Source organism: Dasypus novemcinctus, chromosome 15, assembly GCF_030445035.2.
Source record: "Dasypus novemcinctus isolate mDasNov1 chromosome 15, mDasNov1.1.hap2, whole genome shotgun sequence".
Classification (NCBI taxonomy): domain Eukaryota; kingdom Metazoa; phylum Chordata; class Mammalia; order Cingulata; family Dasypodidae; genus Dasypus; species Dasypus novemcinctus.
In genome coordinates, this window is record NC_080687.1 from 6447113 (window position 1) to 6474558 (window position 27446).

The window sequence follows — 27446 nt, forward strand, 5'->3', positions numbered from 1 at the left end:
TGATCACAGGTTGAAATGATCATATTTTGGATATATTAGGAAAAACAAAATACACGATTAAAATTATTTCATCTGCATCTTTTTGCTTTTAAAAATGTGACTACTAGATACTTTAAAGCTAAATCTGTGGCTTGAGTTTCAGCACCGTTGAACAGCACTGCATTAAGAGTATAAAGGGAGCTTCCGCGGCATTAGCAGATTCTAACTATTGTCCCTGGAGGACAAAAATAAAATGAAAAAATGACCATCCTGAGTCTGAGAAACCACCCTTCCGAAGCAGGGCAGATTGAACTGGGAGAGGTGCAAGGAGATCGATCGCCTGGGTTCTGAACAGCGGCCAGTGCACTCGGGGCTCAGGGAGCCAGGCAGCCCCGGGGCTGGCCCCACAATGCAGGAAGAGCTGTGGGCCACCCAGGAGCAGCCGTGTCCTTGAGCTCTAGACCTCTGCAGCCCCCAAACCATGCGGGAAAAGCATCGACGGTGAGGACAGAAAGCGCGGCCGCTCTCCACGCCTCCCCTGCCTGGGCTGACCCGAGGGGCACTCTCTCTCCCTTTTCTTGGTGGCCAGGGACCTCCCCAGGTCTGCGGGGACCCCGAGGCAGCATGATGCTCTCCCTAGACTCCCTTAAACGGTCTGTGGTCACCAGGGCCCGGGGGGACTCGGCTTCTCTGTTTTGTCCCCTTGGACTCTCCCTCCGTTTTGCTCTCTCAGGGGGACCACCACTCCCTCCCTGCCTCTGTCCCCTTCCTGTCCAGGATTGCCCCTCCTGCAGGCGGACCCTCTTCCTCCTCACCACGATTCGATTCTCTGTGGCTTAGTCAATTCAGAAGAAACGTGGCTAGCCACCACTCAAGCTGCTTAGGAGAGGAGGGAGTGCCAACGTGCAGAACTACTTCTCTACGTGCTCAAGGAAGTGAAAGGAAACACTGTAGCAAGAAAATAATTTTTATAGAATGCTCATTTTAAACAGTAATTAGCAATAAGAAACTAGTCCAACAGACAGGAATGGTTCAATAAGTTGGGGCAAGGTCATACAGTGGAATACTATGCAACTATTAAATACCATGCTTTCAGAGATTAATGACAAAAGAAATGCTCATCATAGAAATTAATAAAGCAAGATATGTAAAACCACACAATATGATCTGACCCTCTGTAGAAGAAAATACATAGAAAATGTTAACAGTGGCTACCTTTGCGTTGTGAGATTTTTATTTCTATCTTTATATATAGTTTCTGTAGTTTTCTATATTCCATTTGATCTTTTCTTTATATATAGTTTCTATATTTTTATATTTTAATGAACATACATTACTCATAATCAGAAAAATATATACATAAAATAAGCTATTGATTTTCTAGTTTCCAATTTTAAGAAGTCCAATTTAAAAAAGAAGACCACCAAAAAGCTTATCTTTCATGGAAAAAAAATCATGCCCCCTCTAAAATGATAGAAAATACAGTACAGTGTTTCATTATACACTAGAACGCCATGTCAGTGCGGTTATTACACCATTTCCTGACATGATACTGACTTATCTATAAATAAATGTTAGGATCACCTCCAACTGCAGTGTAATAGAAAATGGGATAATACCTAATTAGTTCTTTCTGGAAATCAGTGACATATTTCAGTGTATAAATTCAAAAGAAACTAGTTCAAAGCCTGGTTTCGTTGCTTCGGATGTAGCAAAATATGAAATGGACCTCGATGATCACAAAAACCATTCTTCCAGGGATCCCAGTCCAGACTGCGTCTGAGCCTACTAAGAACTGAAGAAACTGTCGCGTCGAAGAAATCACAGCCCCGTCCAAAGAACAGGAAGTGGGGTCACCTTCGGCGGTGGAGTTATTCCATTGGTGTTCACTCAGGACAAGCTGCCTCATGCCGTGGTCTGCTCCAAAATAACAGGCTTTTCAGTCAAATCGATCATAATGTTGCTCATAGCAGGCACGTTCCTTCATCTCCTCCCCCAGAAGCACCACACTCTACAGCATTCCAGAACCTTCTGTGTGCCCAAAGAGCCCAGCGTCTCATGACATTCAATGGCGGTCTCCTGGGCGCCTGGAACAGAGCCCTCAAGGACGCAGCCTCTAGAAAGTGCCTCAAATGCCATCTAAGACATAAAGTTCTGTCATTTGCTCTGCTAAGTGTCAAGTGCCAGTTATGTGCGTTAATATGAGCAGTATTTGACAGAGACGCTGCAGCCAGCAGAATCCTCCCGTCCGTCGTCCCACATCCCGCCATCTTCTTTCTCCGGGAAGCGTGCCTCTTGGGCGCTCGGCATCATCCTGGCAGCCGAGAGAGGCTCACCTGGGGCTGACGTTTTTATTCTAACACTTGCTATTAGGACTTCAAGAAAAACACTGAATTTAGGAATGGGCACAGATAAAAGAGATCCCCAAGCTTGTCCTTCACCTCTATGAAATTTTTGCATTTCGCATTCCAGAAGTGACAGCCCCTTCCAGTGTTTTTCATCATCCCCAGAAAGAACAAGTCCAGTCACTGTTTCTATTATTCAGGATTTTATCATCACCTGTGTCCATGTCAAAACCTTTGTCTGTGCCATGAAAAGGTTCCCTAAAGGTCAGATGTATGGAATTCACAGCTCCACGACACCGACAAGTGGCACGTGGTTCAAGGCCGATGCGGGCGCATACTTACTTCAAAATAAACAAACAGGATTGTTTTCAGGACTATCTGTAGTTTCTTCTACTTTTCCTCGAGTAGTAAAATATAAGGGAGAGGGAAATAACAAAAGCAAACAACAGAAAAGCTATGAAAGCCAGCAGAGACTTTCGGGTGTGAAAAAAGCTGCACTTGGAGCACGTGATGAATTCTTCCGGACAGAATCTTCCCAGATTTCCAGGGCCCGGGAAACCATTGTTGTCGATAATTTCCCTGTAATGTTTCACGGATGGTTTGGGCACAAACTGGTCTGCAGCATAGCGATAGAGGCCAAACTTTGGAGCTGTGCGATCGCTCAGTGAATAAACAAAGTATCCACGGAGATTGATGCCATCCAACAGGTAAGCTAAAAACAGACAAAAGAACAACAGACAGAATCAAAAGAACAGGAGGATGGTTATAAAGAGTTTGCACACAACACATGGCCTTCACAGGCCCTCAGTGCCTTGGGGACGTTTTCAATACTATTTCATAAAACTTCAGGCTAAATGAGATTGGGTTGGAAAAGGCTTTTTTCAAAGGGGCACACGTTGGGCTAAACAGAGCAGCGGGTTCTCCATAATGAAGCGTACAAGGACGCGCCGCCCTTGAAGACAGCATGGTGCACAACGTACACACTCAGCCACTCTCAGCTAAGCGCCTTTGTCCCTGGGAAAACACTAGGTCTCCCCAGGGCCCCTTCAGCGCGCGACGCCAGCGCTCTGTTCGGGTGACAGCGTGGCCTGGGCTGGGACCTGCTCTGGGGGTCGTGGTGTCCGGGGACCTGGGGGCCCCGTTACCTTTCAGAGCCTCGTTGAGGTAGTTCTGGATGTAGAACACTCTCAGCTGGTCCTGTGCAGCCAGCTCGTCGTCGTCGATGCCGCTGCTCAGCACGTACATGGGGAGGTCGCCGTACTTGAGCTTGAGCCAGTTGAGGACCTTGCGCAGCCCCCAGGGCACCACGGCCACGTGGCCCGGCGAGTTCAGCCACGTGATGTCGGTCATCTCCTGCACCTCCAGCTCGTCGTTGTACTTCCCTGGGTCTTCCTTCTCCCAGTCCACCAGGATGGTGGTGTAATGGCCCAAAGCCAAGAAGTCGAAGGCGCCCTGGACCAGCCGCCTCTCCTCGTCGGTGAAGTAGGGCAGCAGGAAGTTGTTCCTCTGCGTCAGCCAGTCCCGCATCACGCGCGGGTAGTCCCCGGAGCCGAAGACGGGCTCGGCCAGCCAGCCGATGTCGAACTCCAGCACCCTCTCGGCCACCTCCTGGTCCCGGGGGGAGAGCGGGCAGGCGGGCTCCACCCAGTCGGCCTGCAGGGCCAGCGAGATGCGGCCGCCCTGCGCGCGCCGGAAGCGCCGGTCGTACAGGCGCCAGGCCAGCGCGTGCGCCCGCAGCAGCTGGTGGCCCGCGCCGTAGGTCAGGTTGCGCGTGGGCGGCTGGCTGACCGTGACCCAGAACTTGACGAGGTGCCCGAGCTCCTGGAAGCACAGGCGCGCGTACTCGGCGAAGGCCAGCGCGGTGCGCGGGTTCTCCCAGGCCCCGCGCTGCGCCAGCGCGCGCGGCAGCCCCTGGTGCGGGCCGCCCGGCTGCCACAGGGCCACCACCGGCGTGACGTTGGCGCGGACCAGCTCGCCGGCCAGGCAGCGGTAGTAGCGCAGGACCGTGCGGTTCGGCTGGGCCGGGTCGCCCTGGGGCAGCAGCAGCGCCCAGTCCAGCGCGAAGTGGAAGTGCGACGCGTGCAGGTCCCGCAGCAGGCCGAGCGGCGGGCGCAGCGCCGCCAGGTCCGCGCACTGCGGCGCGCGCTGCTGCGCCACCGCCCCGTCCACCTTCACCAGCCGCTTGCTGCCGTGCACGTCCCACAGGTAGACGTTGGGGTCCGTGAACTGAGACAGAGTGGGGTCCACCTGGAGGGGCGAAGCGCACGTTAGCGTCACCTGGACGGCCCTGGCAGGTCCCCAAATGCCGGAGACGCGGTTCAGCGGGGTGCAAGGGGCGCGCAGCCCGACTCTTCCCGGCTGAGAACTGAAAGACCTTTCCTGAACTGTCAAGGTTCCCTTTCTTTTCTGCCCATTTGTTGTGACCACGGTTCTAACACTTGAACGTGACTTAATGTTAAAAAAAAAAAATTTCTTAAATTTTGGTCACTTGGGGTGACAGGCATTCACGATTCTCACATACCCATCTGTATGGAGCCAACCAAACTGTTGGGGTGTTTTCCTTTTAATATAAAAAGCCGCCCATGTTATAGCGACTTTCAAATAAATAAAGACAGAAAAAAGAACACTAGGCACAAAAGAAAAAAAATGTGCAACCCCAGATAGAGTCGAACATGAAATATTCAAAATTAAATTGTGCTTATTAAAATCTCGTTCTAAACTGAGGTTCTCAAGCTCCTCTAAATCGAGGAGACATAGGTCAGTGTAACTGCTGCCTCTTACTGGCATTAGGGCTAATGACAGAATGTAACAAATTAAGCCGGACAGTTGTCGGAAAGGAATCATATTATCATCTGCCCATAGTGGGATGTTCTTTATGTAATTTTATTAAAATTTTTAAATTATTTTCCGGTGATGATCATGAACAGTAATGGTTCTGAATTAGATGGGATGTAAGCCTCCAAAATAAAAATAGGTATTTAGGAAAGGTCGGCAAATCATAAAATCAAAATTACAAATTCCTCAGAGAACGCAAACTTAAACTTCATCCAGAAGACGGAGCTGCCGGAGCCGTTTTCACCTCTGCAGTCGTCCCCTGCCAGGAGGCTCCTTGCCTGACCCCCTGGGTAAGAGCAGGGATCAGATGAAATCCCAGTTTTGAATCAGTTAGCAGGGGGTTTGCTGCGTTTTATGGGGATATTGCAAATTAGCGGCTGTTTCTCTGGAAGAGTCAGTGCTGTGTCTATAAAGGAAAGTAATAAAAAACCAGCAGGTCAGAGGGAAGTTGCTTTTTGTAGAACCCCAGCCCTTGCAGCTCACCTGCATGTGCATTTCCGCAGGAGTGCTGTCAAACGTATTTTCCCCCGTGATGTACCCTGTCTCCTTGGCCTTACAAGGGAGAATATTTGCATGCTCTTTTGAAGTGAAAGTGTTCATAGCTTGAAGGAATATTAGGATTTCAGTATTTTTATAATACTGTATTATAAAATTCCAGGTTGTATTATAGAGTTCCAGGTTGACTAAATTTATAATTCTGCTACCATAATGGTCCCCAACAGTTTTTATTTGGTCCTTCTAAGAGCAAATATGAGAAACTAGGCATAATTTCTGAAAAATATTGTATTTTTAAAAATTACATGATGCTTAAAGATGAGTGTTTATGCAAAATTCCATCTGACCTCCATTAATTTGCTGGATTTTTTTTTCACTAAAAAACTAATGAATTTGGATCTCAAATTCTTTCCTTCCGCTCAGAAAGAATGGGTAGAAAACTAATCCCCAGGCTTTAATGTGTTATAGAAGAAACTTTCTCCTCACTGGCCAGTTTTAAAGAAGCTCTTTTCCTCCGTGTGCAGCAGGCTCCGAGCCTCTCTTTGCTGTGTGCATCAGCAGCTATTGGAAAGCAAAGCTGCTGGCTGAGAAATCAGGTCCAAGAACGGGCGGCAAGCCCATGACCTTGCTGAAGGTTGGATTTCAGGCGGGTTGTGCTTAACCCAACCTTAAGGGAACAGTGACTTTCCATGGTCTAAAAACCACTTCTCAGCGCTCTAATACAATGTGTTAAAAATGTAGAGCACTGCTTACTCATTCAAACACGCTGGCCTCTTGGCAGTGACCTAAGGAGCTTACTTTGTGTCGTTGGGCAGTTAGCTTGGTGGGAGCCACTGCAATAGCACACAAAGCTCAGGGGGAGTGGGGAAGGAGCAAACAGCAAGGGCTGTTCCCACTAGAGAGCGTCCAGAGACACCCACCCCCCGGGGCGGGGGGGTGAGGGTTCAGCCTAAGGGAGCCCCACGGGCAAGCTCTGACGGGTGAGTTAGGAGGTGAAAGTTCGGTGCAAGGTGAGAAGGACAGGAGCAGCGTCAGATTTCCCAAGGCTGGCTTCCAGGGAGGAAGAACTGGCTTCTCCCCTCGCGGCCGCCGCCCGCTGCCCCTGACCCCCGTCTCCTCTCTGGAGGAAAGAGGCTGTGCCCGGCAGACTCGGGTCCCTGGGTGACGGGGCTCGGAGCAGGAGCACAAGGGCCCCTCCAGCGCCCCCGCCCGGTTCACACAGCCACGCTCCCCGCACAGAGCTGCAGGGGGCACTGAACGGGGAGGACCTGCCATGGGGTGGGGTGGGCGCGGGTCAGGGCCCAGCAGGGCAGGCAGAGAGGACCAGGACCAGGGACAGGGGCCCCCAGTGGGGGGGGGGGAAGGACGGGGTGCCCCCTCCCCCTCGCTCGCCCGCCTCCCTCTCCAGCACCACCCTGCCACCCAGATCCCACCTGGGTCCCACCGCGCAGCCCATCCTGGGGAGAGAAGTTAGGGCAGGGAGGTTCCAGAGGGCATGGGTGAGGGAACGGGGAGAGGGAGAAGGACATCCAAGCCCAGCAGGCTGTCCTTGCGGGACAAGGGTCCTCGGTGGTCTACGAAGCCGAGGGAAGGGGTTTAAGTCAGAGAAAAATCACCTAAACCAGCACAAAAAAGCACTAAGGAGGACGAGGGTTTGCTTTCCTGTAAGTAGAAGTGTTCAGCGTGATATTTACCAGCTACCGCTTCAAGCGAAGGCCCTTGCCCAGCTGCTGCTGAAAGAGCTCCTTCGGGGCCGGCGGTCGGCTCAGAGCCCGGCGCTGCCTGCCACCGCCGCGCCCGGGACGCTGGCCTGGTGTGCTGGGGGCACGTGTGCACGCTCAGCAGCGTGCCCCGTCCACACCCCACCCCGCCCAGATCCAGATCCCTTACCCTCACCCCGTGGTTCCCTCCCTTAGGTTATCCGTGGAGCCGTCACTTTCCCTCAAGAGCCGCCTCTGCACCTTTGAAAGCAGGAGCAAAATCTTAGCCCCGCGTGCCCACGACCTGAGCTCCCTTACCACGCAGCCCCAGCCCTGACCCAGGGCTCCGGACACCCGAGCTCACTGACGGTCCAAGCAAGCCTTCCAAAACAAAGCCCTTTAAAATACAGGAAATTAATAATATTGAGGGAAGTGGATTTGGCCCTATGGATAAGGCATCTGCCTACCACATGGGAGGTCCAGGGTTCAAATCCAGGACCTCCTGACCCGTGTGATGAGCTGGCCCACGCGAAGCACTGATGCGTGCAAAGAGTGCTGTGCAATGCAGGGGTGTCCCTCGCATGGGGGAGCCCCATATACAAGGAGTGCGCCGCACTAGGAGAGCCTTCCCGCATGAAAAAAGCGCAGCCTGCCCAAGAGTGGCACCACACATTGGAGAGTTGATGCAGCAAGATGATGCAACAAAAAGAGACACAGATTCCAGGTGCTACTCGTAAGAATGCAAGCGGACACAGAAGAACACACAGCGAATGGACACAAGAGAGCAGATGATGGGGGTGGGGAGAAGGGGAGAGAAACAAAAATAATCAATCTTTAAAAAATAATAATAATATTGAGGGCTAAGTATGTAGCGGGTACTCAGTAAATAGTGGTTGACTATTATGAAGAATTTCCAAATCATTGAAGCAATAGACAGTTTATTTCAATGAAATTAATTAAAGTCTATTGCAAATAAATTAAGTATAAATAAATAAAGTCTATTGCAAATACATTAATTACAAATAAATAAAATAAGTCTATTACAAATAAATTAATCTCATTAAAATAAATTGTCTATTGCAAAAAAAAAAAGGCTTTCCAAATAATGAGTCCTCAGAGCAAGGGTGTTCATTCCGAAGTGTGCTGGCAAGCTGGGGGCACGGGGAGCAGCCCGCAGTTATGCATCGAGTGGGTTTTGCCTAAAGCTCCCACCTCAGCTTCAGGAGCTCCACTGGGATCTCAGCGCCTGTGGAGCCCTGTCGTGCCCACAGAAACTCAACTGCTCTAAAAAGCTTTGAAGACCACCATATTAAAAGCGAGAATTCTATCTTTTAATTTTATCAGATCTTAAATTTCATATATTTCCATTTTATTTCCCTTTGGGTCTGATTTAAAAGTGCATGATGACACTGAGGAAGATTTTTGGAGAGAACTGTACTCAGTTTAGTGAGAACTGTCCTCGGCTCCAAGGCTGGACACGGCGCCATGCAAGCGGCCCACCAGTGCGGCGCCACCGGCTAGCGACCGGGCGCGGGGAGACTGCGCGTCGGGTTTTGTCACGCCACTTACTTGAATGTTGTTGTCCACAGCTCCCCAAGCAAAGTCACAGGGAAAGGTCCCTTCTAGGGGCTGGTTTTCTGGCAGAGGAGGGAAGCCATTGTTCTCTATCAGCTTTTGGTAGAACAAGGCCGAAGACTTGGGCACCAGCTGCTTCTCCTGGCTCAGGAAGTCGACGTAGAAGAGCCCCCGCCGGATGCTGTAGCCTCTGTGCCACTCGAAGCCGTCCACGAGGGACCACGCCGTGTAGCCGATGACGTTGACCCCGTCCAGCCTGATGGCTGCAGAGGGAAGACGGGACAAGAACTACGTGACCTTTGCCGGGCATCGGCCGCGAGATCTGAGAGCGTTTGAGGGTTTTGCTACTTAATACATTAAGTCTAATGCTTGTTTGGTCAACCCGTGGTGTTTCTTATTCACAAAAGGCTGCACTCACACTTGGTAAATCTACACAGGAATGTCTTCACCAATAAGCTTTTCTCCAGTGTGTTTTTATTTGGCTTCCCCAGCACCAACACTGGGTATTTCGTTATTTCCAATGTGCGCTCCTTGAGGGCTGGGAAGAAGTCTTGTTCCACTTTCTATCCTCAACTCCTAGCTTTTTGTTGGATGTGGTAAATGAATAAAGCCTTTAAACAAGTATAAACTACTTCCTGATAGTTTTCTCCGGGAAATAGAGTTATTCCTTTTTCTTTAAAATGTGTTTGTATTCGGTGCAAAACAATAAGAATTGGAAAACATATACAGTAACTTAGATATCTTGGAATTTATTTTACGCTTAATAATCTAAAAAAAATCTAAATTAGGAATTCAGAAAGTCAAGTGATTTCACATATCTTAGCCCTGTTTCTCATTTGCGAAATGAATTTTAAAAATCAATTTTAGCTCCTAGAAAGGTGGTATATGAATGCACTCATACTACTGCCGAAATGAATTTTTACATCAGGCTTAAATAGCATAAACTCTCCTGGCTTATCCTTGATCATCTTAAGGATCACCTTACCATGGATTTTGGCAGCAAATTAGGATTTTGCCCACTACTACCTTTTAAGGTCTCCATGATGAACTTTTTGAGGTAATACATGTACTTGGCATCGTCCGTCTTGGTGGTCCCAGAGACAAACCAGCCGTTCTCCACAATGAATATCTGAGGGTGGTTGTACTCGAGGTCGACCCAGGAGAGGAGCTGCCTCAGGCTGGGAGACTCCAGCTGCTGGAACTTCATGTGGGGCTCCAAGAGCTGAAAACTCAAGGTTGGTCCGAAGGAAAGAGCAAAAAAGTCAGCGGTTCCCTTGATGAACTCCTTCTCAGCCTCAGTAAAATCCGGCAGGAGAGAAGAAAGGTTGTTCCTCATGCTGTCAGGGTAGTCGCCGTCGATGAAGATGGGTTTGGCAAACCAGCCTAGCACAAAGTCAAGCGATTTCTGACAATCTTTGATGTCATGTTCGGTCATCCTTCGAGGACGGATCCAGTGGGAGCTTAGGGCAATGGACACCTGGCCTCCCTGAGCTGGCCGGAAGGATGTATTGTAGAGATGCCAGACCTTGGCGTGAGCCTGCAAAGAAAAAAACCACGTGAAATGATCTCTGACTGTGAGCAGCAATGGAGTGCACCCTCGAATCCCAACGCTAGCTGTAGCTCTTCCCAGCCAGTCTAACCAGCAACTCACCCCACAATGTCAGAATCCCCTGGAAGCAGCCAGTTATTTTGGAGGTAGGTATCCCCATCCTGGGCGACCACCATGACTGGAATTAGTTCCCTTATTTTTCAGTAACCAGTGGAAAAATGTGAATTTTGGTGTCAACTAGTTATGACTCATATTTGCTAGGTTAATAAGAATTGGTCATAATATCTATTTAATTGACTTTGGATTATGTACTTTTAAATTCATGGGTTTTTGACTCAAGTCTGTATCTGTGAGCCTGCCAGGAATTTCTAAATAGGATTATGAAATTTTCTATCCTAAGAGACTGGGAGTTTTCAAACTGACTCACATTAGTGGAGTCAATATTTTACATTCATCTCCCATGGCTACAATTCAAATACGTGTCCTCACGCTCTTTCTCTTCCCTAAGAAGAATCCGTGAAAAAAAAATTGAATTAAAAGACCAAGTGCAGCATTTCACCCTGGATCCCCTCCAGAGCCTGGCCCCAGCGCTGGCTTCCTGCGACAGCGTGAAGGTACGAGCCAAGGGCACAAAACACCTGGTGGCAGCTGGCAGGACCTGGGGGGCCACCATCGGTGGGCACCAGCCGGGATTCCCTCAGCAGGGAGACCAGTTTGCCTCCATAAAACCAGCTTCATACTCCCATAAAACCGTACTGACTTATGACAGCTCATTTTCACTTATTTCCTTTTTATTTCCTAAGAATAGTGAGTGTTATCATTTTTTTTCTTCCCCTATTTAAATGAGATTGTTCTCTCCCTCTGAATTCCTGGCTTTACTCTTTTTTCTCTACATAGGAGTTCAAGCACTCTTATTCAGCCTTCTCCTGCTAATGTATCCTCTTTGAAAACCCCTCTCTAATCCTCTATCTGACTCTTCATATTCTCCAGAAGGAGCAGGCCAATGTTCATTTTCTCAGGCACTCCCCAGGCCTTTTTCCTCTAGCATGCCAGATAGCCTCTTCACTTTCCCTGAATATTCTTCTTGGGGCTCATTGCGGCGCCGGCATCTGAGAACGGCCTCATCGCCGTTCATAGGAGTCCAGCCAAACGTTTCAGTGGAATAAGAACTTGCCTGTCTGAAGTTCATTTTTGGTTTCTTAGTGCGTATCTCCCATGTTTCATTTCACCAAGCATATTTTTTTCCCATGACCGGAAGCAGCGATCTACCTGCTAAGAAGGCTATGGAGAATGAAATGTGGATGGAAAGAACAGCGGTGCTTGCCGAGGTGACCCAGACACCCTAACCCGGGGCTTGATCATTGGGGCATCCGCTGGCTTTGTGGTGACCCCCCCACCTTCCCACCGCACCCCCAGGAACTTGCATGATGTCCTAGAACAGTGCACTAGGGAAGGAAGGGGCAGTCCCGGCGCTGCTACAGGGAGTCAGCGCCCAGGGGCCTTGCTGTTGGAAACTGAGGCACAGTGGCCTCTCAAGGAGAGACGTGCTGTCTCCATGACTACGCTTGCAACCTAAGGGATGCGGTGATTGGGAATTCCCGGCAAATGGGATGAAGCTGTTAAAGGCTGAAAGACAAGATGAGCTTATACCTTTTGTAGTGAATAGGACACTTAGACTTTGTACCTTGAGATAAGATTTTTTTAAACTTCTTAGACTGTAGGTAATGCTGATAGTTAATACGTGTTGCTCCTTAGTGGCACGTAGGCTAGTATTTGTGCGTCGTGGCACATAGGCTACCTATACCTACTTCTTTACATGTACACCAGGGTATATAAAGAGCCCCTTGTAATCAATAAAGTTGTCTGATGAGCTTGAGGCTTCAATGCTCTCAGATCCCTTGATCCCAATCTCTCTTTGTCTTTCATTCCCAATACCCTTCGGGTCCACGACTCCGCCAGTGGCGGCCCGACTTGAGGCCTTAGGGCGTCAGTCCTGAACCCGACAGTGCCGCCTGTGGAAGAGCCAGGCCAGAGGACTCGGCCGAGTCAGCTTTGTGGTGGCCCGGGTAAGAGTCGTGGCAGAGACTCTTCTAACCTGCAGGAACCTTCTAGGGCTCAGGGCAGGTGTGGTGGGAAAGAGTGAGTGGGCTGGGCCTTAGGGAAGGACACGCCTGGTCCCTGAGGCCCTTCGCTGTTTCCTTGTGTGCCTTTGGCCACTCACTCACTCCAGCAAGCCAACGCCTGCCTCTTCTCTGGGCTGACGTGAGGATTAAGGAGGTAATTTCTGTAAAACTCCTAGCACAGAGTATGCACACAGCAGGCCCTCCATTATTGCCCTAAGAGGTGGGCACACCAAAGGAGAGGCAGTCCAGGTGAAGGAAACACCACCGGCAGCCGTGAGTGTAGTGGATATGACCTGGGATTGGGAGCAGAAGAGACTGAGGAGTGGGCACCAGCTCCTCCATCTGTCACCTGCGTGAGCCGCAGTTACTTCTCTGCACAAGTGGGAAGGGTATCTGTTAGGGATGTGGCCAGGAATGAACGATAACGATGCAAGTGAGAGCTGGTTATTTTAGAGGAGTAAGTTTGCAGCAGTGGACGATGTCTTAGATAACATTGGGCTCAACCCCCCCACCCCAAGCCCCCACTGGATCTGCCACTTGGCTGCTCTCTACAGAAGCCAAAATGGCAGCCATCCAGGTGCAGCATCTTTACCGCGGCCTCCCCCCCACATGGACGCTGGGTCGGCATCTCGGCATCTAAGTCTAAAGGCAGCGAAGACATGGATGGTATCGATAGTCCCTGAAATATGTTTCAGAGGTAACGCTGAATGGGTCCCTTCTCATCATTCCCTTGATTATTTTTTAAAAATTGAAATGGAATAATTCTTAAAGGATTAATATAATCCTATGAGTATCTTAATTAAATTGACTGAGACCTGTGGTGCCAGAACTGAAGTGCAGCTTATAAACAGCAAATGATTCAGTTACTTTGTGTTTCCTCCCTACCCAAGAAGAACTTTAGTTCTAAATTAAAGGTGCACTCTTGACAAAGGTCCAAGGACTGGAAGAATTCAGAAGGGACTGGAGATTTGTTTTTTCTTTCTGTAATCCTTTTACCACAACTTCAAGAACAGGTATCACAATTACGTGTCTGAGGACAACTTCCTAAAAAGTCACCGCTACCCTGTATTGTTATGGAAGTATGCCCGTGAACCCAGTGATGTGGTTTTAGAGCAAATTATTCCTGGATTAGGAACTGGCTCCTTAAGGTAGAACTGCTAGCAGCCATCCATAAAATCTAACATGTGATTTCTCAAAAATTGCTATTTCTAACTCTTCATTGGTTTTCCATATGCAGTTCCTTAAAAGTTGCCTGGTGAGGCGGCAGAACAAATCTCATTCACTACTGGTGGGGACCCAAAAATGATACAGACCCTTTGGAAGATAGTTTAGCAGTTTTTACAAGGGCAAACATCGTCTTACATTATCTAGCAATTGCACTCCTAGGTATTTCAAAAGGAGTTGAAAACTTATGTCCATTAAAACCTGCCTGCCAGAGGATCAAAAAGGAAACAGAGAACTTGAATAACATGATAAATGGACTAAACCTAATAGATATATACAGCACATTGCACCCCAAAACAGCAGGATGTACATTCTTCTTGAGTGCTCATGGATCTTTCTCCAGGATAGATTATATGCTAGGCCACAGAGCAGATCTCAATAATTTCAACAAGATTGAAATTATATAAAACGCTTTCTCTGATCATAATGGAATAAAAGTTGGAAACCAACAACAGGCAGAAAAAGGGAAAATTCATAAATATATGGAGATTGAACAACACACTCTTAAATAATCAGTGGGTCAAGGAAGAAACTGCAAGAGAAATCAATAAATATCTTGAGATGAATGAAAATGAGAAAACAACATATCAAAACCTACTAGAAACAGAGAGGGCATCACCATCTCCAAATTCTCAATATTGGGGAATGAATAATGGACTAAAGTAGACCTATTATTATTCTATTATAGATTTATTATTCTAGCAATGGAAGAATGACTATCACTGATATAAAGGCAGTGTCCACCAGAGGGTCTGAGGAGAGGGAGAGGGAAGAATAGGTGTAACATGGGAGCATTTGGGGGATTGGAATTGTTTTGCATGATATGGCAATGATGGATACAAACCATTATACATTTTGTTATAACCTATAAAATTGTGCGGTGCAAAGTGTAAACTATAATGTAAGCTATAGTCCATGGCTGGTAGCAATGCTTCAATATGTGTTCATCAATTGTAACAAAAGTACCACACTAAAGAAAGATGATGTTAATATGGGTAAGTGGGGGAGGGGGAAGAGATGGGCTATTTGGGAATCCCCTATATTTTTAATGTAAAATTTATATAATCTAAACCTTCTTTAAAAATAAAATAATTTTTTAAAAAACCTATGGAATGCAGTGAAGGCAGTGCCAAGAAGGAAATTTATAGCCCTCAATGCTTACATCAAAAAAGAAGAAAGAGCTAAAATCAATGACCTAACTACACAGCTGGAGAAGCTAGAAAAAGAACAGCAAACTATTCCCAAAGCAAGCAGAAGGAATGAAATAACAAAGATAAGAACAGAAATAAATGAAATTGAGAACAAGAAAACAGTAGCAAAAATGATCAAAACCAAAAGTTGGTTCTTCAAGAAGATTAACGAAATCAATGAACCCTTAGCTAGACTGACAAAAAAAGAAAGAGAATACAAATAAATAAAATAAAAAATGAAAATGGGGACATAACTATTGACAACACAGAAGTAAAAGAGGTCATAAGAGGATACTATGAACAACTGTAAGTCAACAAACTAGACAATGTAGATGAAATGGAAAAATTCCTAGGAACATACAAACAGCCTTCACTGACCCTGTAAGAAACAGAAGACCTCAACAAACCAGTCACAAGTAAAGAGATTTTAACAGTCATCAAACAACTTCCCAAAATGAAAAGCCCACACCGATGTTTTCACAAGTGAGTTCTACCAAGCAGCCAAAGAAGATTTAACACCAGTCTTACTCAAACTGTTCCAAAAAAACTGAACAAGAAGGAATGCTACCAAACTTATTCTCTGAAGCCAATATCGCCCTAATACCAAAGCCAGATAAAGATATTACAAAAAAAGAAAATTACAGACCCATTTCTCTAATGAATACAGATGCAAAAAAAATCCTCAACAAAATACTTGCTAATCGAATCCAACACATTAAAGGAATTATTCATCATGATCAAGTGGGTTTTACATCAGGCATGCAAAGGTGTTCAACACAAGAAAATCAAGCAGTTTAATACACCACATTAATAAATCAAAGAAGAAAAATCACATGAACTTATCAATTGATGCAGAAAAGGCATTTGACAAAATGCAGCATCCTTTCTTGATAAAAATATTATGAAAGATAGGAAATGAAGGAAACTTTCTCAAAATGATAAAGACCATTTATGAAAAGCCCAGAACTAACAGTGTATTCACTGTTGAAAGATTGGAAGCTTTCCTCTTCATTTTGGGAATAAGTGAGGCCCACTGTCACCACTATTGTTCAATTTTGTGCTAGAGGTTCTAACTAGAGCAATCAGGCAAGAAAAAGAAGTAAAAGGCATCCAAATTAGAAAGGAAGAAATAAAACTTTCACTATTATAGATGACATGATCCTATACCTAGAATGCCCCAAAAAATCTACAACAAAGTTGCTAGAGCTAATGATCGATTTCATCATAGTGTCAGGATATAAGATCAATATGCAAAAATCAGTAGCGTTCTATGCACTGGGAATGCTCAATGTGAGGAGGAAGTCAGGGAAAAATTCCATTTACAATAATGACTAAATTATTGAATCAAATATTTTGGACTAAAACTAACCAAGGATGTAAAGCTTGTATTCAGAAAACTACAATGCATTGCTAAAAAAAATTTTTAAAGACCTAAATAAATGGAAAAATATTCCATGCTCATGGATTTGAAGGCTAAATATTGTTAAGATGTCAGTTCTACCCAAAATGATATTCAGATTCAAAGCAATCCTGATAAAAATTCCACCAGCATTTTTAAAGAAATGGAAAACACAATTATCAAATTTATTTGGAAGGGTAAGGGACCTGAATAGCCAGAAACATTCTTTTGGAAGAGTGAAGTTGGAGGACTCTTACATCCAGACTTTAAATCATCTCACCTAGCTACGGTGGTATAAACAGCATGGTACCGGCATAAAGACAGACACATAGACCAATGGAGCCAGACTGATGGTTCCGAAACAGACCCTCACATCTATGGACAAGTGATTTTTGACCAGGCTGTCTATATTAGTCAGCCAAAGGAGTGCTGATGCAAAATACCAAAAATTGGTTGGTTTTTATAAAGGGTATTTATTTGGGGTAAGAGCTTACAGATACCAGGCCATACACATAAGTTACTTCCTTCACCAAAGTCTATTTTCATGTGTTGGAACAAGATGGCTGCCAACGTCTGCGAGGGCTCAGGCTTCCTGGATTCCTCCCTTCCAGGGTCTTGCTTCTCTCTGGGTTCAAGGTTCCTTTCTGCCCAGGGCTTGCTTCTTCCTGGACTCAGGGTTCCTCTTTTCCTGGGGCTGGCTTCTCTTTCCTCTGTGAGTTTATTTCCCGCGGCTCCAGCCTAAGGTTTCAGTATCAAACTCCAACATCAAAAACCCTTCAATTCTGTCCTTTGCCATGTCTTTTATCTGTGAGTCCCCACCAACCAAGGAGTGGGGACTCAACACCTATTAGCACAAAATATATCTAATATAATCTAATTTGCCCAGAGGAAAAGATCAGTTTGCAAACATAACCCAATATCAATTTTTGGAATTCATAACTATACCAAACTGCTACACTGTCAAACCCAGAATAGTCTATTCAACAAATGGTGCTGGGAGAACTGGATATCCATAGCTAAAAGAAAGAAAGAAGACCCATATCGTACACCTTACACTATGAATTAACTCATAATGTATCGAAGACCTAAATATAAAAGCTAGAGCCATAAATCTCCGAGAAGAAAATGTAGGGAAACATCTTTACGACCTGGTGGTGTAGGTGGTGGATTCTAAAACCTTACACTGAAAGAAAACATGGATAAATGGGGCCTCCTCAAATTTAAACACTTTGTGATACAAAGGACTTTGTCAAGAAGGTGAAAAGGCAGCCTACTCAATGGGAGAAAATACTTGGAAATCACATATCCAAGAAGGGTTTGATTTCCATTCTATAGAAAGAGATGATATAACTCAATAATTAAAGAGCAAGCAATCCAATTTAAAAATGGCCAAAGACTTAAATGAACATTTCTCCAAAGAGGAAATGGCCAAAAAAGCACATGAAAAAATGTTCAATACCACTAGCTACTAGGGAAATGCAAACCAAAATAACAAGCTGTCATTTCACAATGCATAAAATGGCCATTATATTGAAAAAACAGGAAACAGTAAGTGCTGGAGAGGATGTGGAGAAATAGGAACACTCCTTCACAGTTGGTGTGAATGTCAAATGGTGCAGCCTCTGTGGGAGACAGTTTGGTGGCTCCCCAGAAAGCTAAATATAGAACTGCCATATGATCTAGCAATTCCTTTATTAGGAATATACCCAGAAGAACTGAAAACTGTGACATGAACAGACATCTGTACACCGACATTCATAGTGGCGTTATTATTCACAATTGTCAAAAGATGGAAGCAACCCAAGTGTCCCCCAACTGATGAATGGATAAACAAAATGTGGTTTATATATGCGATGGAATGCTACGGTGCTGTGGGACACATATGATAACACGGATGAACCTTGAAGACATTATGCTAAGTGAAATAAGCCAGACACAAAAGCACAAATATTGCATGGTCTCACTAAAATGAACTAAATACAAAAAGTAAATGAATGGAGTTAAAACCTAGAGTGTATGTTATTAGGAGATAAGAGAAGGGCTGAGAAGGGGTACTGATGCTTAATGTACGTAGAAGTTTTAATTAACTTGACTGTAAAAATGTGTCAATGGATAGAGTTGGTGGTAACACATTATAGTGAGGAGCAGCTAGTTTATAAATGGGATTGGGGCTGAAAAGTGTAGTCTGAGGAAGTAAATGTCAATTGAAAGAAAGCTAGAGAATAATCTAGGGACTGAATAACACAGTGATCCCAGAGGTAGATGAGAATTGTGGTTGATGGCACAGATGGAAGAGTGTCCTTCTGTGAACTAGAGCAGATGCACGTCACTATTGCAAGGTGGTGGGAATGTGGAGAAGCATGGGGAAAATATAATTGGTGTGACCTATGGGCTGTGGTTAACAGCAGTACTATTAATGTAATATTCTTGTGTCAATGCCAAAGATGTACTGTGTCGATAATAGGGGAGTTATGGAAAAAATATGCCAAATGTACGCTATAGATCATAGTTGGCAGTAATAGTATAATGATATTATCTCATAATTTGTAACAAATGTTCCACAATAACGTAATGTGTTAGTGGAGGAAATTCCACACTTGTGCATGATTGTTTTGTGAGTTCATAACTTCTGTAGTAAAAAATATATTTTTAAAAACCTGCCCATGAAAGTTGACAGCAGCTTTATTCATGATTGCCAAATATTAGAAGACTGGAAGCAACCAAGAGGCCCTTCCACAGATGAATGGCTGAACAAACAGTGGATCATCCAGGCAATAAAATATTATTCAGCAATAAAAAGAAATGAGCTAATAAAAAGACAGCGAGAGACACGAAGTTCATATTACTCAGTGAAAGAAGCCGTTCTGAAAAGGCTACATTCTTGATGATTCCAACGCTAGGACATTCTGGAAGAGACAAAACTATAGAGATAGTAAAAAGATAAGTGGTTGCCAGGGGTGTGGGGAGACTGGGGCGGATGAGCGGATGGAACCCAGGTCATCTGGGGCTGTGAAACGCTTCTGCATGATGCCGTAATGGTGGCTACGTGGCATTATGCATTTGACAAAACCCACAGAACTGTACACACCAAGAGCGAGCCCTAATGGGAACTGTGGACTTTCGATAATTGCGTATCATTATTGGGTTGTCAGATGTAACGAATGCACCACACGAGTGTACAGGTTAATAACAGGGAACCCGGAGGCAGGGAGGAGAGACCGTTTCTGGGAACTACACACTAGCTGCACAATTTTTCTGTAAACCTAACTGCTCTGAAAAATGAAGTTTATTACCTTAAAAAGCAAAAGCATTAAGTTGGCTGGGGCCTGCACCGACCTCCGGGCCATCTCCCTGTGTCCAGCACCTCCCTGTCCCCAGCGCCCAGCCACGCAGCTGGAGAGGAACAGGCAGCCGCCAGCCTCGCTGCCCTTTCCTCCCGCGTCTCAGCAATCTAATCAGTGCAGTTGTTCCCAGCGGCGCCTCTCCCTGCAGCCTCCCGCTGATCCACAGGGAGAGGGGTGGAGGGTGGTACAAACTTACTTTAGCACCCCGACAGCTCGAGCTCTCATGCCCTACCTGGGGGGAAACCCTCCAACCCTGCAAGAACACAAGCTTCCCTCTGTTCTTTCTCCCCCTCGGCCTTCTGTTTGAGGCTGGCCCCTTCCCGGTGACCCTCACTCTCGCTCAGTACTATATCCCCCACTCACGTGCTGTAAAATTCTCACTCTGTCAAAGGCCACCCAGTCCCCCCCAGGCAGCTGGTGCAGACGTTCTTCACAGCTCCCCTGCTGTCTCCTGCGCCAGGACCGTCCTTGCCATCAATAAAAGGGTTGCGTTGAAACCGCTTAAACATCCAGCGCCATGGCATTAGTGGTTAATTTCTTCCTCTGGTAGCTGCTGTGTGCCAGCCCTAATGCTTCGATTCGCTGGAAGAGCCTAGAGGGCCGACCGCAGGGACAAGTTGAAATAATCCAGGAATGAAGACTACGTAGGACAAATTCATTAACAACAAATGATCATAAGTCAATTTAATAAACTATAGTTGGCTACAGGTAACGCATGTGCAGATGTAGTATTATGCAATTTATGGGATCAGATGTACACAGAGAAAAGAAATACCCACAGGGGTAGCAGATGTGGCTCAAGCGGGTGTATACCTGCTTCCTACATGGGAGGTCCCAGTGCCTCCTAAAAAAGATGGTAGATAGATAGATAGATGATAGATAGATAGATAGATATAGACAGATGATTGATAGATAGATATAGATAGATATATAGATATCATGTAGAACAGGATTTTGAAGGATTTATAACAAAGGGATAATAGTTGATAGTTGTTACGCTATCGAATGGGATTACAGGCTTTTTTTTTTTTTTATATATATTCTTCTGCTTCCCTGGTATTCTGACTTTTAGGAAATGAGCATGCATTGCTTTTCTAAGAAGAAGTAAAATAAACCATTTTAAAAAATGGGGATTTTTAAGTTTAGGAAATTTTCTACTTCATATTATTGACTATGTTGATTTTTAGGCTGATGATGCCTGCCTCCATGTATAGCTGTTTTCATTTTTTGCTCAGGAATGGAATAAATGAATCGTTCCAACTGGTTCAATATTCAGTAGTGTATTGATCTGCTCATCTCCTATAGTTAATTTCATTTGCCCCAAAATGTTACCAACATGAAGAACAGTTTCTTACATTTTTAGCCTGACAATTAATGAAACAAATAGTTAGAAATGCTTAAATACTCCTGGAGCCTCAAAGTTCCTAACCCTGAAACGAGCAGTAACTGGACTTTATTAGCCCAGTGGTCTGCTTGACAAAAGTATCCCCATTAAAATGCCCTTGAACCCCAGAAAAAGCCAAAGTAGATACAACTTTGTTGTATCTGCTAGGTACTGGTTCTCCTGAAGGCTACAGAGATCCACAGGGTATATAGTCATGGCAGATGGATTTGGAGTTCCGTGCCATGTCAGTGGGCCCTACTTTGGAGTTTGTGCTCCTGAGTGTGATGGAGCTGGACTCAGATGTGACTTTTCTACACATGCTTCTTCTGTCACTTTTACTGAACCTGTGGTTGGCACTAGGGATGGTCCATACTCAGGGAACTTGAATTTCTGGACTGGCCATGTGCCAGCTGGGCCCTGAGCCTCAGCAGAGTGGCGACTCCTATTCTCTGGTGCATTGGTGTTACCCAGGTCAGCTAACAGGGAGGTGAAGATGGTCAACCACCACACTAGGGAATCAAGAGTGCCTACAACTGCATCCACCATCCATGTGGAATCTAAGACCCCTCTTGATCTAGAGGTGGAGTGGACATCACCATCCCTGGGTCCACAGTATGGAGGAATAAAATATGGACTAGAGTGGACTCACTGATATTCTACTATAAAACTATTGTGACGAGTAATAGAAGACATTATAGTATCGAGGTGGAGAAAGTGGCCACAGTAGTTGCTGAGGGCAGGGAGAGGGAAGAAGAGATGTGACGTGGGGGCGTTTTTGGGACTTTGCGTTGTCTTAAATGATATTGCAGGGTCAGATGCTGAACTTTATAGATCCTGCCATAACCCACTGAATGGACTGGGGGAGAGTGCAAACTACAGGGTAAACTATTATCTATGTAAGGCAGCAGTGCCCCAAAATGTGTTCAACGAGTGCGATGAGTGTGCCACAATGATGGGGGAGGTTGTTGGTGTGGGAGGAGTGGGGTGGAGGGTGGGGGGTATATGGGAACCTCTTATAATTTTTAATGTAACTTTTTTTATGTGATGTATATGTCTTCAAAAAAATACAATTTACAAAAATGATGTGGTGGGGGGTGGGGAGTGGGTTATATGGGGGAAAAAAAGGAAGAAGAAAAAACAAACAAAAAAACAAAACAAAATAAATGAATAAAAAGCACATGAAATTTGTAGGAAAAGGAAAAAATGCCCTTGAGCAAGCTGCAGTTCATCAGAGCATCCAGAACTCTCCACAGAAGCACTAAGGTCCATGCATTAAGCCAAACCATGAGCTGCTTTCTCGCCTGGGCCATGTCACAGACTTCGGACCTCATTGCAGACTGATGATCTTGACCTTGCAATGCCAGGTCTGAGGAAGACGGGGGCGAGGGGGCGATCACACAGGACTGGGGAGATCTCCCCTTGAGGAATCTGGCTGGCGCCTGGGGAGGGTGACGGGGTGTCTACATGTGGAGAAGAGGATTAAAGGCAGAGAGAGAAGCATTTGCTCAAGTGTGGTGAAAATAATGAGATCAGCCTAATTAGTGGAAGGTTAATAGTTTGTGACTTTAGGAAAATAACTTTACATATGGAATCACACTATGAGGCGTGTTAACGTAAGGCTATTTGGATGTGATAGAACAGATCACCAGGGATCAGCATAAATTTCTGAGACACTGATGACCTAAATCCTATTACAGAAGGGCCCATTTAACAGCCCTCGGCAGCGTGGATTCCAATGTGAACAGCTGGATGCTGAAAGTTGGAACGATGCTCCCATAAGGTAGCTGTGATAAAAGTATCGGACAAAGGGGATGGCTAGTGGAAAGGGAAGGGAAAGGAAACTCTGGGAGATATTTGAAAGGAAAGAATGGAAGGAGGGTTGTGCATCTGTTACACGTAGCTCGCATGTTGTGCCAGGGCGGGCGCCACGTGCGTTGTTTCTGGCCTCCTTGGCTGCCCCGGGACAGTGGAGGGGGGGGGATGCTGGCTCCACTTAGCTGGGCCCCACGGGTCCCCTCCTGCAGTCGACCAGCTGGGACGTCTTCCCAGGCAATTGCTGAGGAGCAGGGGACCAGGCAGGGACCACTGCCCCTCTCCGTGCTCGGCTGCACTCTGACAGCTACAGTGGGTCCCTGGCGGAGCCCGGAGCCCAGCACGGGGCTGGACGTGCCGCCCACAGCAAAGGACCCTGCAAGCTGGCAGTGAAATTGGAGCCATCGGCGCCATCAATCCACATCCCGCTGTAAGGACCATGTCTAGGCAATTAAAAAGGAAGCACCGCATGACTGCCCACGTGGGGTGGGAGCTAGACCAAGACGGAGCCTGCCCAAGGAGACGCCCGTGCCTCTCGGGCCCACTTGCCCCACTTCCTCGGGAACCACAGCTTCAACAGCCTTTGCTGATTTTGCAGGTAACTAGTTTCAGTTTGGTGGATGGCTTAGGTCCCAGACCAAGAAATTTAATCATTTATTCAACAAATATTTATTGAATGCCTACCATGTGTCAGACACACAGGTACTGGGAATACGGAAATTGAAAAAGCCCCTGCCCTCAAGGAGATCCACACATGTCGTTACTTACTGCCAACATAGCAGGGACAGAAAGACAAACCCCGAAGTTTCGCGAAACACCCAAAAAGAAAAGATGTCCTGACCTTAAGGCCTTCCCGCCCAGCTCTGGTGCACGGGGGAGCTCCACGGCATAACGTCTCATTGCTGACCCGCTGAGATGGCTGCCATGAACCTAGTGCTGCATGTGATTGATGAAACTCTTTATTATTCTGCCCCAAAGTTTGAGATTAGGTCTCTGTAGCAGTTTAATATGGTTTATGAATTTCAAAAATAGATATTGGATTATGTTTGTAAACTGTCCTGTACCTGGATGTGATTAAATTATGATTAAGGCTTTGATTGGGTCATGTCAGTAGGGTGTTGAGTCCCCACCCCTTGGTAGGTGGGGACTCACAGATAAAAGACATGGCAGAGGACAGAGTTGGAGTTTTGATGTTGGAGTTTTGATGGTGAAGTTTTGAGCTGGAGCCTGGAAGTGAACACACAGGAGAAGAACATAGAGGAATAGAGATTGCGCCTTAGACACGGCAGAAGTCCAGGGAGAGAGATTGAGCTGTTCACCTGACAGTCTACAGCTGGCCTTGTGTAGTGGGCACAGCAGCTGAGCCCAGAGAGAAATGCAGCCCCAGGAAGAGAGGAACCCAGGAAGCCTGAACCCTGGCAGACGTCGGCAGCTATCTTGCTCCAACACGAGGCAATAGACATTGGTGAGGGAGGTAACCTATGCTTTATGGCCTGGTATCTATCAGTGCCTACCCCAAATAAATACCCTTTATAAAAACCAACCAATTTCTGGTATTTTGCATCAGCACCCCTTTGGCTGACTAATACAGAATTTGGTACTGGAGAGTGGGGTCATGCTTTTGCAATTACCAAATGTTGGAACAGTTTTCTAAATGGGTAAGGGGTATTTTTTGGAGGAATTGGGGGATGCTTGAAGGCCTAGCTTGTTTTGAAGAGACTCTTAGTAATATGGACATTAAAGAGACTTTTTATGATGTCTTAGAAGTAAATGATGAAACTGTTATTGGAAACTGGAGGAGAAGCAATCTGTGTTTTAAAGTTGCAGAGAACTTATCAAGATTAAGATTTATGGAATGCAGAATTTGAAAATGGCCAGCCTGGGCATTTAGCTGAAGAACTTTCCAAAGTAAACCCAGAGAATGCAGCTTGGCTTCTCCTTACAGCTTATAGCAAAATACTAGACAAGAGAAATACACTGAGGACTGAACTGTTGAGCACAAGGAAAGCAGAAACTGATTCCAGAAATTCCAAGCCTCTGGAAATCGAGCTCCCAGATAATAGTGAAGCAGGCTAGTGAAATAGGGAATCAATAGATGGATCTGGAACCTGGCAGAGAGTCCATGTGGACATCAATAACCCCCAAGATGGCTGCTGGAAGACCCCCACCCCAAAGATTCTGCTATCCAGAACAAAGAATTCTTCTGGAAGCTAGGAAAAGCCCTGGATGTTCCCTAGGGACTTTATCCTTGGGCCCTCATGGGGAATTTATGGGTGGGGTATTCAATCAAAACAGCCGGAACCTCTCCCCTGCCATTAGCAAAGGGGTGGAATAATTAACAGTTCAAAAAGCCAAGTGGGGCCTGAACGAGCATTCTCACTCTCTGCTGTTTTGCCTCTGGACCCATTCCTGCCCTCTGTGCACCACTCTTGCCATTTTTCCTCTGCCATGTGGCCACGCAAGTAAAACATGGGGATTTATAACCTATAATGGGGAATTTGTAGCTGTAAATCAGTCTGCTTTATCACTTTTTAACCCCTTCCTTTTTACCTGGAACCCCTGCTCTGCTCTTTTCTCCCGTTTCTTCCCTCCCTACCTGAATAAATTACTGGCCTAATTCACCCACCATGCTCTTGAAATTCATTTCTCCATCATAGCCAAGAACCTAAATGAAATCTGGTGACAATAATGCCCCATTTGAGGACTTAACTAAACTTCAGACTTATAAATCAGGATTGAAGATGCAGTTATCTTGGAAAAACTTGTGGAAAGTCTTCCTGTCTGATGGCTTGGACCCCTGCTTCCTGCATGCTAAACCAACAAGCTTTTTGAGAGAGCTGTATGAACAAAGCCACTGTCAGCTTGGACTAAAAGGGACATAGAAAGGAGAGATTAAAGAAGAAACAGCTTTAAAAGGAAAACCATGGAAGCTGAGATCTGAAATTAAGATATCATCTTGGGCCAAGAGATGTACAGAGAGGGTGAGTTTGCTGGAGCAGTTGAAGAGGGTGGATGTTCCTGCCCAATGTTCAGGGAGAGTTTTGCCACCCCAGGGCACAGAGAGGGTGGAGCATACTCCTCAAGGATTAGGGAGGTTGAGGTCAACGCCCCACAGGTCTGAGAAGGGCAGACCTGTCCCCCATGGATGAGGGAAGGCCAGGTGGTCAACTCGTTACTCTGAGAGGGTTGGGCCTATATGCCAAAGGTTAGGGAAGATGTTGTCTTCACCTCACTGTACCAGGGGGGTTAAGACTCTAACCCAAAGATTGGGTAAGGTGTGGCCATCACCCCAATGCTCTTTGAAGGTGAGGTCTGGAGCTGGGTCATCACCCAGATGTTTGATGAGGGTGGAACTAAGAAAATGGCCATTGGGCAAGCCTGTGGAAAGGATGAGTACCCAGGTGGCCCCAAGGAGAAGAAACCATCGTCTTAAAAATAACTCTCAGACATTGAAATCGAATGGAGGATGCCTTGCAGGTTTACTGAACTTTTCTGGACCCATAACTGATGTTTCCCTTCCAATTTCACCTTATATAATGAAAATGTTTATCCTTTGTCTATTTGTGTATTGGAAGCAGATAAATTGTTTTGTGAGTGTCACAGTTCTATAGCAGATGCGACTTTGCCCCAAGACAAACTGTGTTTTCTTTAATCTGATTGTGATATGAGTCTGTGTTTATCATTGTACTGATTTAAGGTGTTTTTTGTTTGTTTGTTTTTTGTGATGTCTTTTTGAAATTCAGAGGGTGGAGTGTAGCAGTTTGATATGGTTCATGAATTCCAAAAATAGATATTGGATTATGTTTGTAAACTGGTCTGTACCTGGACATGATTAAATTATGATTAGGGCTTTGATTAAGCCACATCAGTAGGGTGTTGAGTCCCCACCCCTTGGTAGATTGGGACTCACAGATTAAAGATATGGCAAAGGACAGAGCTGGAGTTTTGATGCTGAAGTTTTGAGATGGAGCCCAGGAAGTGAACACACAGGAACAGAGACGGCTCCTTAGACACGGCAGAAGCCCCAGGGAGAGAGACAGAACTGTTCACCTAATTGTCTATAGCTGGCCTTGTAGAGAGAGCACAGCAACTGAGCCCAGAGAGAAACGGAGCCCCAGGAAGAGAGGAACCCAGGAAGCCTGAAAACTGGCAGATGTCGGCGGTCATCTTTCTCCAATACGTGGCAACAGACTTTCACGAGAGAAGTAATTTACACTTTATGGCCTGGTAACTGTAAGCTTCTACCCCAAATAAATACCTTTATAAAAACCAACAAATTTTTGGTTGCATCAGTGCCCCTTTGGCTAATACAGTCTCTTTTAGAATTCTCAAGAAACTAGGGCATGTGCTCATTTTGAGAAGTGGATAATAAGATGATAGATTTATCAAGCATCTGTTAGGTACTGATATCAGCCTAGGTCCTAGAGATACTGACCATGAATAAATCAAAGCCAAAAAATTAGGTGAGGTAGACCATTTAAAAAGAAAAAGT

At 45.8% G+C, this 27446-nt stretch overlaps 1 protein-coding gene across 1 annotated transcript in view; it reads right to left on the minus strand.

Moving 5' to 3' along the window:
• Positions 1–930: 930 nt before the first annotated feature.
• Positions 931–27446, minus strand: part of KL (klotho) — a 49880-nt gene continuing 23364 nt past the window's right edge. The window contains exons 2-5 of the mRNA XM_004449662.2: positions 9956–10466; positions 8924–9192; positions 3470–4571; positions 931–3036 (exon numbers count right to left, since the gene is read on the minus strand). Of these exons, the coding sequence (XP_004449719.2) occupies positions 2699–3036; positions 3470–4571; positions 8924–9192; positions 9956–10466 (2220 nt within the window). The 3' untranslated portion in view covers positions 931–2698. The remainder of the gene's footprint in view (positions 3037–3469; positions 4572–8923; positions 9193–9955; positions 10467–27446) is intronic.